Here is a 15,701-nt window from a genome sequence, read left to right as displayed (position 1 = left end):
TTCCAGCCTCTACATCAGGTAGGTCAGAAAGGATTGTCCTTTCCCCATCTGCCACAGGGCTACCAACAAAGAAGGGATTATTCAGGCTGCTTGGCTATTTCCTACACTCAAGGCAGCAGGATATGTACTTCTACCTCCACAGCCCCCGCTTCCCCTCCTCATGGGGAGGGTAGGGCACTGTGCACTTTGCCATAAGATCAGCTAGGGAAAGCTTAAACTACAGTGTGAAGATCCATGACTTGGCAAGGCAGTAAGTCAAGATCATCTTAAACTTAGTAGCCAAAGTGAGGTGCATTTGCTTGTCACACACTGCCTCTGTCCCTCATCCCCCCCTTACCAACACCTCATCCATCATACATGCTGCCCCCTCCCACTCTCCTACATTTCTGGCAGCTCTGTGCTATTTCTAGGTGGCAGGGAAGGCTCTGCAGCACCTTCAGAGCTGCTTTTCTGTTCCACTGTGTTATACAATGCAGGCTGCCCCCATCCTAGAGAGGCTAGATTGTCACCAGGTTTGGTTACTGGCTGAATGCAGATGTTCTGCACCCTGCAGGATAGTGAAGTCATCCAGAAACTTCTCTGAAGCTGGAGCCACATCATCCTATTTGAATGAGACCATGCTGTGATCAAATATTACTTCCAGGGTCAACCTAAGGCCAAGTGGAGCTCTTTGCAAAGATAGGCTTATAAGAATCTATCTAGCTTCCTTCCTGCTCACTGCAGCACACTTCTCCCCATCCACTCTGCATGCCCAGATAAATGTTGCAGCATGCAGTTAGTCACCTCTCTGGGGCTGCCACTTGTGGTTCTACTGTGGGTTTCTAGGTCTTGAAGTCCAGATGCTTGACTGGCTTCCTGGCCTGGCTTCCCTTGCTAGTCACTAGGAAACAGACAGCATAAAGGAGGGCAGCTGGACAACTCATTTTTGGCTACCACTGGTGTGCAGCAGTGTCAGAGAGGAAACTGCAACTGGTACTTATTTAGGGGTGTAGCAGTACACCTTACTGGCCCCTGGACTAGAGTGTGCATCAACAAGGCTGCCTAGATCCAAAGCAGTATCTGGTTATCTTGTGTCAAAAAGAGAACCCAAATCAAGAGCTCTTGCCTCTGGAGAAGGCAAGTTCTTGGACCCAGACTCTATTCCACCTACATGTTGACTTAGATGCCCAAGTCCAGCTCTATTCTATACTGTTCAAGACCCTGAAAAATAACTGTTAATGCATCTGCTGCTGTTCTTAAGGGCAAGATGACAGAACATTACAAGGCAGCCCAGAGGAAGAAAAAAAGACCCACCCACCCTTTTGTATCAACTGTTTTTCCAGACTCCAGCCAAGCAGAAAACATGTGGATGTCTCAGTTCAATTACATGCCCAATAGGTGGAATGGGATCTGGTCCTCAGTGTCACAGCATGGGATCCATCTCTAACCATGACAGAGTTTATCCTACAGAGCAACCTTTTAAAGCAGGGCTTTTGAACAAGCGTACCTCTTCTCTCAAAATTGCAGCTCATGTACCCCTTTATTTTTTCTTGGTTTTAAAGTAGGGGCAGGCAGATTGAAGCCACCAAGGTGAAAGAGGAAGCAGCTCCTGATGGTGCACACACCTTAGGAGGGGATGCATCCCAGATCTGCATGGGGTGGGGCACAGGACTGAGCTGTGCAGGGGGCAGCTCCTGCACCTACATGCATCCTGGGAGGGCATGGCTGGACATGTGCACTGGGCAGGGCAAGGCAGGCTGGGGCCAGCACCCCCACTGCCAGCCCCAAGCACTTGTGGTTCCAGCCCGCAGCTGCAGCCTGCCCTGGGTGCAGGGGGTGCCCCCAGACCTGCATGTGTTCCTGGCAGGAGGCTAGGCTGTACTCAGGGAAGGCAGCAGGGGCACTGGAAGGGAGTTATGGGAGGGCTATAGTCAATTCTGGGGTGGCTGCAGCCCCACTGTAGCCCTGTTCCCAGTACTGCTGCTGCCTGCCCCAAGCACAGTCCAGCCCCCACCAGAAACAGCCCAGCCTGTTTGCCCCATGCAGTTCTGGGGGGGCATGCATTCCCCTCCCCCATGCCCTCCTAGGGTGCACAGTGGCAGGAGATGCCCCCCTCCGTGAGGCTCAGTTGATGCCCCACCCTGACTGGGCAGCCCCTGCCCCTCACAAAACACTTACCAGCAGAACCCAGCTGCCTTGTGTGTGCAGCTGCAGCACAGCACACACAGCATTTTAAAAAAAAAAAAAGTCTGCCATATTAGGTCTGAGTACCCCCCAGGACCTTTAAGTACCCCTAGGGGTATGCACACCCCTGGTTGACAACCACTGTTTTAAAAGGACAGAAGTTGAAGCCCCAGTAAGTTTGCATACAAGCCATTTGTTCAAGGCTACAGATAGACAATTCCCATTTCAAAGGACAAATCAGATGATGCTGTATTCCAAAGAGAGGCAAATAGGAATAGACTGAGTCCATTTCATTGCCAGCATTTCTCCACTGGGTTCCACAGGAGTTGCACCCGAGATGAATTTGGCCCAAGGAACTGAACTGGGTGCTTAGAGGAATGCAGATATATACTAGAAGGGCAAGAATAGCAGAATGCAATACAATGTCATTTCACTCAAGTTACTAGATGTTTCAGCTTAGGGCAGAGTTAGCCTTACTGAGAATGTCAGACATAACTGCACCTTGGTCATGCATCTACAGATGTATGGCAAGCAAGTCCAGGGAGGCGATCCTCCCCCTATGTGGCACTGGTCAGGCCGCAGTTGGAGTATTGTGTCCAGTTCTTCAAAAAGGTTAGCCACATCCCCAAGGGGGTCCAGAGGAAAACCACTTGCATGGTCGGGGGCAGCAGGCCAGGCCCTACGAAGATAGACTAGAGGACCTGAGAATCTATTTGGCCTCCACAAGAGAAGACTGAGAAGGGATCTGGTGGCTATCTACAAACCTCACTGAGACTAAGTGAGGTTTGTAAAAAAAAAAAAAAAAAAAAAAAAGATAGGCAAGGCTCTGTTCCCCTGGGCACCACCTGGGATAATAACAGCTACAAACTGATTGAGAGCAGGTTCAGGCTTGATATCAGGAGGCATTACTTTATGGTTAGGGCTGCCAGGCTCTGGAATGGGCTCCCCAAGGAGGTGGTGCTCTCCTCTACTTTGAGGGTCTTCAAGAGGAGGTTGGATAGATGTCTGGCTGGGGTATTATGATCCCCGCACTCGTTCCAGCCCAGGGCAGGGTTTCAGACTTGATGATCTGTTCAGGTCCATTCTGATCCTAGAAACTATGAAACTCAGTCCAACTGATCACAATCCATGCCACTAGACAGGCTGGCCCATGTTAGTCCAGCTGGCTCTCCTACCCATGTCAAAGGAACATGAGGTAGGAATGCTGCCCAGTGAGACTGGGGCTGTGTTGCACCTCTGAGGCATGTAAATAAGCTTGTATGATGCCTTGCCCCAAATTACATTTGGATTGTTCAGCCTATTATGTACCAAAGCAGCACAACCTGAGTTGTCTGCACATTATACTGACCTGTTCAAAAATGCATTGCCAAAAGCATTCAGTTTCCTGAAAGGTTTTTTTGGATCAACCACTAGTGCGTTCCCAGGAATGACCCCCTCCACATCTCCCTGCATCACGGCAATGAAGGAATCTGTGGTAGGTTCTGGTCCAATCCGCATCCCTGGAAAATCCTGTTCCAGGAGATACCTAGAAAAGAAAGCAGGGTATGATACATGAGTTCTACACTGCTCAAGTATTATCTAGGTAAACAGCATTTACTAAGTGTAAACATGAACAGAGTACCATTCCTTCCCCCAGCTTATTTCTAGCCATTGCATTGAAATCCCTTTCAGACGCAGCACGAGCTTTTCTCTTGGGAACTTGACCTGGGTGGGCTAAGGTAGCTTTTAACTTCAAGAACAGCTGCTGTGAAGGGATTCTTATCTACCACAAGCCTGTGATCCATTCATTCCTTTACCCTAACACAGTGAAAGCCACTCTATTCATTGCAATCAGTGTTAACTCTCAAAAAGTAACAACATCAGATGTTAAACCACTTTCAATCTCTTATGCACAGCCATTCAACTAATGGGCTTGGCTCACAATCCAAGTCTTTCCCAGATGCCAAAACCCAAGTTTCCAATATGCAACTCTCTCAAGCTTCCCTAACCATCACAGTGGCTTCTGCAATTGTTAGATGATTTTCATTGCGCTATAGAAATTTGTATAAAGTGGTGGGGCACCACAAAATCTCAATAAATTGATATTCATAGAAAATTAGGATTGGAAGGGACCTCAGGAGGTCATCTAGTCCAGCAGTTCTCAACAGGTTTGTTTCATTTACCAGGACCCATTTGTAAACATTGATGGCCAGTCCGGACTCTATGCCCCTTGCTCCTGACCCACTGCCCCCACTTCCAAGCCTCAGTTCCCTAGTGTGTGGGGTGGGAAAGTCCGCCCCCTGCCCCCCACAGCACACTCACAGGCTGGCACTGTGGCCTGCAGAGAACACCACCCCCCCCCATGGTGTTCCCCATGTTTTTCTCCCTTAAAAGGAAAATCCATTTTTAAAGTTTGTTGATCTGTTTTCAAAGTTTGTTCGCAACCCTTTTATATATTCTTGTGACCCATTTTTTGGGTTACAACCCATGGGTTGAGAAACACTGATCTAGGCCAACCCCCTGCTTAAGCAGGACCAGCTCCAACTAGATCATCCCAGCCAAGGCTTTGTCTAGCTGGGTTTTGAAGACCTCCAAGGATGGAGCTTCTACCACCTCTCTGGGTAACCTGTTCCAGTGTTTTACTACCCTCCTAGTGAGGATTCCTCCTGCCATCTAACCTAAAATTTCCCTTGCTGCAAATCAAGGTAGTTGCTCCATGTTCTGTCATCTACCACCACTGAGAGCAATCCAGCTCCACTGTTTTTCAAACCCCATTTCAGATTATTGAAGGCTGCTATTAAATCCACCCTCAGTCTTCTCGTCTCTAGATTAAATAAGCCCAGTTCCTTCAGCCTCTCCTCATAAGTCATTTGCTCACCCCTTCACCATTTTTGTTGCCCTCCACTGTATTTTGTGGAATTTGTCCACATCCTCTCTGTACTGCGGGGCCCCAAGACTGAACACAGTACTCTGATGTGGCCTTAGCAGTGCTGAACAGAGGTGAAGAATCATTTCCCTTGATCTGCTGGCAACACGCCTACCAGTACAGCCCAGTACGTTAGCAAGAAGGGCACACTGTTGGCTTATATTCACCTTATTGCCCACTGTAACCTCTAGGTTCTTTTTTGAAGAGCTGCTGCCCAACCAGTCATCCCCCAGCCTGTACTGGTGCACAGGACTGTTCTGCCCTAAGTGCAGGGCTTTGCACTTGTCCTCGCTGAACATCATGAGATTCCTTTTGGCCCAATCCTCCAAATTTGTCTAGGTCACTCTGAACCTTAGTCCTACCCTCCAGTGAGTTTACTATGACCCCCAGCTTGGTGTCATCTGCAAACATGCTGAGGGTGCACTCTATGCCATCTTCCAGATCACTGATGAAGACATGGAATAAGACTGGCCCCAGGGCCAACCCCTGGAGCACTCCACTTGATACCAGCTGCCAACTAGAAGTTGAGCTATTGATTACTGCTCTGAGCCCAATGCTCCGGCCAGTTTTCTACCCACATTACACTCCACTCATTCAGCCCATACTTCCTTAGCTTGCCTGGGAGAGTGCATCAAGAGTACACCGCATCAAGGTACACCACATCCACTGGTCTCCCCGCATCAAAAGAACCAGTCACCTCATTGCTGAAGGCAATCAGGTGGTCAGGCATGACTTACCCTTGGTGAATCCATGCCGACTGTTCCTAATCACCTTCTCCTCCAAGTCCTTAGAAATGGATTCCTTGAATATATGCTCCATGACCTTTCTTGGGACTGAGGTAAGGCTGACAGGCCTGTAGTACCCATACTAAAGAAAAGGAAAATGGAGGATCCAGGGAACAGTTTGCCCTTTTCTAATCATCTGGGACCACTCCTGATCACCACAAGTTTTCAAAGATGATGGCCAATCGCTCTGTAGTCTCAGCAACCAGTATCCTATCCGACCCCATGGACTTGTCTATGTCCAGCTTTTCCAAGTAGTCCCTAACCTGTTCTTTCACCACTGTTGGCTGCTCACCTCCTCCCCAAACTGTGCTGCCTGGTGCAGTAGCCCAGGAGCTGACCTTACTTGTAAAGACAGAGGTGAAAGAGGCATTGAGCACTTCAGCCTTTTCTGCATCCTGTCACAAGGTTGCCCTCCATTCAGCAATGCTTTTATACTCATCCCTACTTATACATCCAAGTTCCCACTTCTTACAAGCTTCCTTTTTGTGACTTAGTTTACTGAAGTTCCCTGCTAAGCCAAGCTGGTCTTCTACCACACTTGCTAGTCCTCCTGTGCACTGGGATGGTTTGTTCCTGTACTCAGTAAGGCTTCTTTAAAGTACAGCCAGCTCTCCTGGACTCCTCTCCCCCTCAGACTGGCTTCCCAGAGGATCCTACCCATGAATTCCCTAAGGGGAGTCAAAATCCAGGGTCCTTACACTGCTGCTCTCCATCCTTCCTTTCCTCAGGATCCTGAGCTGAAATCAGGATTAAGTTCACAATTAAGTGATGAATATAGTATAGCATGCTTCATTTTTAATACCACACCCAATGCTGTTGCTAAGCTTCAGCTAAGAGTGCTACAGATTTGTAGGGCAAGCGTGTTAACAGTAAACACAACTTTGAGCACAAGGCTGGTGAAGCATGGCCATGCACAAGGCCATGCATGCTGGCCTGATCTTGTCTAGTCCGAGTGCTGGCTTGTAAAAAGAGCACTAGCCAACAGTTGGACTGTACATGTTGTTTAATATTGTTTTGTACTGCTTTCTCAAAGGCAAGTAAGCTGGCAGTTCATTTTTTGGCACAGCACCGAAATTAGTCATGGAGGTGAGGAAAACTAGAGTAGGATTGTATGGGCTCTGCACGTCACTAAAGGAAAAAGGAACTGGGCTCAATTCTGAGATTAGAGTTCTTAATAAAAAGCAGTGTTGTTTCAGTGAGATGAGTCATGTGAAGGAAGATTTAGAGAAAGGACATGCCAATCTTCATCCATCCTCCCAACGGATGCAGAGCAAATCGCTTATCTTTTCACTCTCTCCACCATCCTAACGAAGGTCATTCTTGTGTACAACAAAAGACAGTTAGGCATACTGGGAATTACAAAAACTCTCAAGGATAGACCTGAGGAAGGATGTCTTACATTTGAAAAACTTGTCCAATTTTATCCTGACTACATAGTTGGCCCAATAAAAAGATATCAACCCAAGAAATCCTGGCCTCAAAGCCTTCCAAGCTTATTTAGCATGATATTGGTTAAAAACCAAGGCTCACAGATGGAAATGCATTTTCAATTCTTGCTGGGTGATAACAGAACTACAATACAAATAAGAGTAGGATTTAAAAAAGAAAAAAAGAAGAAGTGAAAAGACAATGTGGCCAGGAACTACAGCAGTTTGATGGCCATTGACCATGCAAAGATTCATCACCACAGTGATTACACTGAAAGGCTGGTCCTAATGCCTTAAAAGCAATTTATCTTGCATTTCTATGGAATCTTTCATTTTAAAGTGCTTTGGAGTTCTGTAGAGATTAGAAAGCCTTCTCAGTACAGAAATGTTAGCAGCTTTGGAATGAAGCTTGAAAGTTGTGTTGGCAACATTAAATAAATTTAAGGGTAGGGATGTAAACTCCAAAAGCCAATTAATCTTCAATCAGGTTACTTGCAAACATCTGCAGTTGGTTATTGATGGGGTTCTCAGGTTTTTCTGAGATAGGAAAAACAAAACAAAAAACAAAACACTGCCTCCTAGACCCAGCTCCCATGTCACAGGTGATTATGTAGACCACTTGCTCTTCTGGGTCACAATCATATTGCATCCCTTGCAGCAGCTAGAGCAAAATCTTGCACGCAAAAGGCAGCAAGGAAACCAGAGAGGTAAGTTTTGTTTTCTCAGTTTCAGCAGCTGGAAACTAGGAGGAGCAAAGACCTTGCGGCCAAACAACTTCGTCATCCTGAGCAAAGACATGAGCGACTGAACTTCGTTCCCAGGGCAGCTCACTTTTCAGAGGTAACCCTCAAGTGTACTAAGAGATTCTAGAAGCTATAAACTGGCCTCCTTCACAGCAGTGCAAGAGCTTTATCCACTACAGCATGCTTCCAATATATGTTCTTCACTTCCATTTACTTGAGTCATAAAATTTGATATTGTATACAGAAAGAAGAGGGAGACAAAACACTAGCCACAAGCTAAGCATTGATTCTAGACAGTTAGATCCTTTGGTACTCCACCTCCAAATGCTATGGTGAGAAGACTGGATAGCCTGATAGCTTTTGAAAGTATATTAGGCTAAAAAACAGACAACCAACTTGAAAGATGCATTGGCATGGTCTACAGCTACACTGAAACAGGCATGGCCAAGCTAATACATTAGTTTTGGGCCAGGTACAGACATTATACTTTTACCAGTATAAAATGAACAGAAACCAATCTAAACCCATAACAGAAGTTTGGCATAAACAGACTGGTTTTAAATGGGGCAGAACCCAGACTAAAGATTTGCCCCCGACACAAAAAGGGCAAGTGTGTGTTCTGTTCACCATCATGCTAAGCTGCACCACTCAGGAAATATTTCCCCCCCGCCCTTTCCTAAAACAGGAAACTTAGATGGATTCTGCCTGGGGCTTTCTGAAGGGCCTTTAGCCACTACTGTTCCAAGGCAAAGTGTTAATTCAAGTAGTTTAAAGAGGTAATTAATGCAAGACATTGAGTGTGGTTATCTGCAAAGTCTGGATTTGGCATGGCCAGAATCAAAACCATGTGTCTGTTTTCAGCCAAAACCCAACAAGTGTAAGTGAGGGTCCCTTTAAAGATCCCTAACCAATCCATCAACTTTGAAAGAGAAGCCACCCAGTTGCTTTACATTAAATTTTTGTAAATGCACTTGGGGTGGGGAAAAAACAAAACAAAACTACACACAACATCACGCAAGTGTTTTGCGAATAGTGCCTTAAAATACTTATGGCTCATCTTTCTAGACTTAGGCAAGACTTCTAAGAAAGCAAAAACCAAAAGAAGCCTTCAATGTAACAAAATACTTTTTAGCCAGCTGGTAGGGATGGAGCCCCACTTGTCAAACTGTTCCTAGGGTTTTCTCTATTTGTTATACAAGGAATTAAAAACAACACATCCTCAGATACAAAAGAGGATCCAAGTTAAAAGCTAATTGACTTGCAACAAGTGGTATGAAAATGAAGCAGAAAGTAGATTCAAAGATACTGGATAATGTAAATTCTCAAGTGAGAACTCTCTGGGAGATTTGTAAAGCAGGGTATCCAGAGAACAAGGATCCCATTATGAGCAAGGCAAGCACAAGGGAAAGCATTGAGAAGTACTGCATGTACTGGTCTGACAGGCTGAAGGCTCCCTTTGGTTGTCAGCAAGGCAAAATTGCCTCTTCAGAATGAAGCAAACTTAAGTACAACGTGCAAAATGTATTTATCTTTTGTACAAAATAAAGCTAGTCACAAAAGGAGCTAAGAGACAGCACTAGAATTCTGTACCCACTCAATATGAGCATCTACAGCATAGGTTTCCCTCCTAATGTCTCACCTTGACCTACTAAGCTATTGCTAGGGATGAAGGGGAAAGAGCAACATCCACATAGCACATGACTTAAGGTCCACCAGGATGAGACTGCCTTCTGCTGGGCCTGCTGGTGCTAGCTAGAAGGCAGACAAGATTTTTTTTTTTTCTTGGTAGATGTGATCTTATTAGACCAGAGGTGGGCAAAATGCAGCCTGGGGGCCAGATGCAGCCCGCCAGGCCATTCTAATTTGGCCCGTGGGGCCCCTAAAAATTTTAGAAAATTAATATTTATCTGCCCTGGACTGCCTGTCACGTGACTCTTGATGGCTTGCCAGAACTCAGTAAGTGGCCCTCTGAGCAAAATAGTTGCTTGCCCCTGGATTAGAACAACTAAGTAGTTGGAAAAGTTGTTCTTTGCAAGCTTTTGGGCAAACACCTTTCTGCTTTGTGCCCAAAAGCTTGCAAAGAACAAACTTTTCCAGCTATTTAGTTGGTCTAATAAAAGCGATCACATCTACCCAAAGAACCTAGTCTGCTGGTGTCCTTAGACCAACACAGCTACAGCCAACCACCCCAAAGCTGGAAAGTAGACATTTGTCCCTGAACAGGCATGAAGTGGTAACATCATCATCTGACCACTTAGTTCTGGGCTGCAATGCTGTACCAGCCTCATCACTCCTGGAATCCAGGTTATTTCATCCTGGCCCCACTTATAGCAGCCTCCCCAGGGCAGGCCTACACCAGCCGGAGCATGGAGGCCTTGGTCCTAGCCCCTTGCCACTGCTGTTCCCTACTAGTGAGCAAAGGAACAGCTCTTCTCTCCTCTTCATGCTGGGATGCTGCAGGATGTGGGGGAGGGGGCCTGGTTTAGTCTAGCAATGAGTCATGCAGGAGTCCAAGAGCTTGCTCTGCAGGGGGAGAGAGGATGCTGAGGCCTGCAGAGGGAAAGGGGGAAGGGGAAAGTGGAAAAAAACTGTGCCTGGAGCAGTAGTGTTGAGTGTCTGAGGCAGGAAGGGGCGATCAGCATGCGAGAAAAGCTGCCTTTGGTGCATGAACTTCATCAACCCACCCCAGCCAATGCAGGCAGGCAGCAGTGCTCTAGCCAGTTCTGGTTTATATTATTAACAGGGTGGCTGGATGCAAGCCAGGGCTATTTTTAGCAATGAATACAAGGCACTAATTAATTAGGATAATAATGTTCTGTCTTGCCTTTCCCTCCTCATGCTGAAAAAGAGGAAGGCAATAATATTTTAGAGCCAAGCTCCTGTTGGATCCTGTTATCAGTGCTAGTATTAGTCTCATCTGCTACTGTTTAAAGGCAGCCCTCTTCACTTCCTGGGTCAAGGAGCCAGGGAATGTACCTATGTGGACATGTAAACCCTTTTTGCATAGCTGGGGACTATGCCAGGGAGACAGGGGAGGGGGGCTAGGGAGGGTAGAGATGTACAGGCTGAATTCAGGACAGTTTATCTTTCACATAGCAAAACAAGGCTCAATCCTTTAGGCCTCTGGAAGTACAAGAAAACAGCCAGCTTTCACTAAAGCCAGTTTCGCTCCACTGGCTTCCAAATGCACAGAAACCAGCCTCCTGCCTGAGCCTCTGGGAACATTTGTCACCACTGACCTTTGCTGTCTTGCTTCTGCCATCACCTCCAGACATGCAGAATCCGATTGCAAGATACTGCTGCTTATCTCAAGAGAGACCTTGGGGTACAGTTTCACTGGGATGAAAGCCTCGAGTCTGAAGCTTCCCTCCTCCAGCCTCAACATTTAAGCAGCCAGGTTTGGGTTCCCTACCCAGATGCTGCTGGGGAGGGAAGTCCCATTGTTCCTCTCTCCTGTTAGCAGCACCTGAAATCAGTGTCCCGGGAATCAAGAGTTAACAGGACTATATTGACCATGCTTGTATAGGAGGAGCCACATAATGGGACAGAATAATCTTCCCCAGTATGCTTTGAATTTAATTTAGCAAGTGGGCTGAATGCTCTGGGAGCAGCTTCACCTTCAAATTCTCCGAGTCCTGGTCAGAAATCTGGGGAAGGGAAGATGTACAAGAAATCTTTTGCTTCTTCCTAAAAATACTGATTTCAATTAGTGCTTTAATTTCCCTGCTGTCCCTTTAAGTTCTTCTCCAAGGCTTTATGTGGCTTCTTCTTTATAAGTTTGGGCACTAGCTTGATCCTTACCCAGATCACCTGAACAAAACAGATTCTGGGAGACTAAGCAGGAAATTGTCTCAATTCAATCATCATAAGCTCCTGGCATTTCCTACTTCTGTCAGGCTGGTAATACCAGAAGACCAGCCTCCCACATTGCTGCTGGTCTCTCTTCCTATTCTTGATACTATTCTTCTGCTTGCCTCCTCCCCTAGATCCCCTTCTCCCTTTCAGTCCCATCTTCTTCCCAGGCATAAACATCTGCTATGAAGAGTCTGGCTGACAATCAAGGAAGCATGCCTGGACAAGATGAGGGGATACCTCTTCAACCCCTTCACCTTTGCTGGCGAGAGTGGATGAAAGGTGAATCAGGAGCTAAGTGGTGGTCTGAGTGCAGTGTTGTACCTTGCCTGAAGATCAGGCTGGATTCTGTTTTGCCCTGGGCTCTCATATAAGCACATGCTGAGCCAGGCCTGGGATGAATAATGAGAATTTGCTGCCCCAGGAGCATTCACTCCCCCACACCAGTGGGTTATTTCCAAGGAGGAAGGTGAAGTTATGTCTCCATGCCACCAGTTCCTCCCGAAGGGGGGGAAGAGAAATCCCCTTATCTTGGCTGGGAATGCTTCCTTGATTGTCAGCCAGACTTTACAGAAAATATTCAGGCCTGGAAAGAAGGGTGGGACTGAACAGTAGAAGGGGATCTAGAAGAAGTGGGTGGGGGAGGGGAGCGGCAAGTTTATCTGCACTAGAAATAGGGAGAGAGAGGTGAGAAAAAGCTAGCAATACTACAGAGTCCAGGAAGGAAGCAAGGCACGTATATAGGGGGAGGGGCAGAAGATAGAAGAAAGGGGGAGCAATGTGGACTTGAAGACAGGCAATTTAGAGGTGGAGACTTAATGACCGCCTCAGGTTTCTAGTTAGCTCTGCTATAGTGCAGATACTTGGAGCAGAAGTTTTAGAGTGAAGTTCGAGTAGTGGGAGGAAGTGCTTAGTCAGTCAGCCTGGTTTCACTTTGTGCAAAGCAGACAACCCTACCACTTCCTTCAAGGTTAAGCTTGTGCTACCACTCAGCACACTCGGCCCACCTACCTCATACTTAAGTAGAAAGTAGTTGGGGTTTGCGGCACATGGCTGCTTAGGCACTGATAATTCATTCCCTTCCTTGCTCTTGGTTATAGTATTAGGTTGCACCAATATTGGAGCAACTAAGAATATGTTCCTCAAGGTTGTTCACTGCAAGGCACGGCTAGTTTCACTTGCCTTCTCTTATTCTTGTCAATCACGTATTAAACCATGAAATACTACTACAAAATAAGAAGCAAGATGGGGCCTATCCTATGTCTGCCTCACTCAAGTTTGATGCTAGCCCCAATCCTACTGATTTCAAACACAAATATACCAGTGTTAAAAAGTGTAATACACCAGGTCTAATTCACCCCAGGTTATTTGGCTTGTGAGAATCAGCAGAGAAGGGGAAAAAAAAAAAAAAAAAAAAATGCAGAATAAAGGAAGTGCTGAGAATTGAGTTCAGTTGAGTTTACCATGACCTTTCCAGGTGGTCAGATTCATAATTTGATCTGAATTCAGCTGCAATCAAAACATTTAAGCCTATCTTCTGCTCTTCTATAAAACCAATTATGCTGCTACCAGCAATTAGCCTTCCTCCAAGATTCGGATGCACCCAATACCTGCAGGTGCTCAGCAGAGATGTAGGAGCTGCCTCCCTGCTTCAGAGGCATTCAGAGCTGCTTTTCGACCCTTGAACTTGGACATTTCTCTTCCTTACTCCCTCCCCCTCCAGCAGAGCTCCCTTCATTAGGAGCACCCCAGGGCACTATATTAAGACATGAATGGGTAATAACAACTGAGAAGGCACAAATTCAAGAATCCACTGGTAGTTTCCCTTAGGCCTCATTATTTGGTGGGGAGGAAAACAAAAAAAAAACAAAACACACACCTCATTCTTTGACACATGCTCAGGGATTATGGTTCACTAGCTTTGAGAAATAGTCTGCCTGCTCTGCATCAGGTGCTGAGGGGGGTCAGTCTACAACAGGAACCAATATCAGATGCGCTCTAATGTTTGCATCTAGACTGATAAGAAAGGGGGTGGGGGTGGGGAGGGACACAAACAAGACAGTTCAACAATAATGCCTCAACTCTTTAAATGTTTGTTTCTGTGCTGATACGCAGCAGAAACTAACCCAGACCATGGCCCAACTGTACTTGCAACCAGGAAGCTTTTTTTTTTTTTTTTTTTTTTTTTTTTTTAAGTTTCCCCAACTTTCCCCAGCCCAAGACACACTTACATTCATTAACATTTTCTGCAGCACATCCAAGGCATTCCCCATCCTCATACCTATTGTAGCTCCTTGCCATGGCAAAATTCTGTGACAAATCTGTTCATTTCTGATGGCACACTGGTCTAAACATCTCACAGGAAGCAGCTCATACAAGCAATGGGTGACTGGCACCATGGCAGTGGGTGGGGAAACAACCAGTTACCCCTCCTGTGGGCTGACACATGCAAGCAAAAGACTGTGGTAGGCCCAAATCTGCCCTAAAACACACATGTGCAATCCCCACCAAAGGCAAATGGGGTGGCACTCATGTACCAGAGGAAAGATTAGGGTTGTGCCAACCTCTTGATAAACAAGCCAACTTTTTACCTGATAAAGGTAGTCTTCCCAGTGGAATACTGCCCCACCAGCAGGACCATCGGCTTGTTATCAAAGTCAGCATCTTCCAGGGCTGGCGAATGAAACTCATGGAATTTGTAGTATTCTTCCAACGGGAGCAGCTTGGTTTTGTAGAGTTTCTTCAGCCCCTCGCTGACCGTCTGAAACACCTCAGGGTCCTTCCTCCTCCTGTCATCAGTACCCAGCCAGCTGAACATCGTGGAATGTGGGCCCAGGGACTCGCCTTCTCAGCACTCACTCCTTTCCCAGCAAGGCTCCGCCCTTTGCACTTTTTCCCCCCCCAGAAAGGTCCAATCTTCAGCAGAAGGGCACTTGCTCACCTGGACCTCTGCTCCAGGCAGCAGGACAGCTTTATTCACTGGCCTCCCTCAAGGCACTGCTTCCTCACCAGCTACTGTCTGGCCAAGAGCATGCTCTTTTCTGCAAAGGGGGAGAAGCAGGGACCTAAGGGGCTGCAAGACAAGGTCCCCTATGTGGCATCAGTGGGCGACGAAAAGATTCTCCTCTCCTTTCTCCCCTCCCGGGTTTCTTCCTCACCGCCTGCAGAAGGTCTGATGGCTACTGCACCACCCCGGCCACCCAGCTGCAGAGAAGTGAACCCTCCGCTCCACGCAATGGGAGAACAGGAGGGCTTCTCAGACTCCCCGGCGACGCCTGCCTCCTTTCAAAGCCCCGAGGAGAAGCCGAGGAGCTGGATCCACATGCCGGCCAAGGGCGGCGACACAAGCACAGCAGCACACCGCCCTGCTGCAGCAGCGCCGCGTTTAAATGCAGCCTTCCAGGAAATGGCCTGGCGGCGGAAGTGGCCAGGTCCTGGCAGAGCCTCCCAGTCTCCCGGAGCAGCTGAAGCCGAGCAGGGCAGCGCCATCTTGGGAGGAGGAGCTGGCAAGGTGTCTTCACCCGGGTGCTCCCCGCAAGCCGGGCACGTTCTGTCCTGCGCCGTGGGGCGGGCGGGGCTCAGCGCCCTCTGGAGGGCATTGCCGGGTGTGCAGGCAGCCCTGGCCCCTGGCAGGGGCCTTGCTCAGCTGTCTGGCGGAGTGGCAGTCTGCCCCCATCGTGTGCCTGGTGAGCTAGTGGTTTAGGAGAGGAGCAAGAAGGGACTTCTCAGCTGCAAGCCCCCTGAATGCCAGAGCCCTTCAGCAGGGGAGATAGGCAGGAGCAGCCATAGGGAAGGGCAAACTGAGTGACCGCCCAGGGCCCCACAC

At 47.5% G+C, this 15,701-nt stretch overlaps 1 protein-coding gene across 1 annotated transcript in view; it reads right to left on the bottom strand.

Moving 5' to 3' along the window:
* Positions 1-15,333, bottom strand: part of EHD3 (EH domain containing 3) — a 36,434-nt gene extending 21,101 nt beyond the window's left edge. The window contains exons 1-2 of the mRNA XM_090047326.1: positions 14,467-15,333; positions 3,512-3,688 (exon numbers count right to left, since the gene is read on the bottom strand). Of these exons, the coding sequence (XP_089903452.1) occupies positions 3,512-3,688; positions 14,467-14,693 (404 nt within the window). The 5' untranslated portion in view covers positions 14,694-15,333. The remainder of the gene's footprint in view (positions 1-3,511; positions 3,689-14,466) is intronic.
* Between the last annotated feature and the right edge of the window lie 368 nt (positions 15,334-15,701).

Source organism: Crocodylus siamensis, chromosome 1 (genome assembly GCF_052110815.1).
Source record: "Crocodylus siamensis isolate JL-2025a chromosome 1, ASM5211081v1, whole genome shotgun sequence".
NCBI lineage: Eukaryota > Metazoa > Chordata > Crocodylia > Crocodylidae > Crocodylus > Crocodylus siamensis.
Note: the sequence above shows the minus strand (reverse complement) of the source record. Positions and strands in the feature narration are given on the sequence as shown.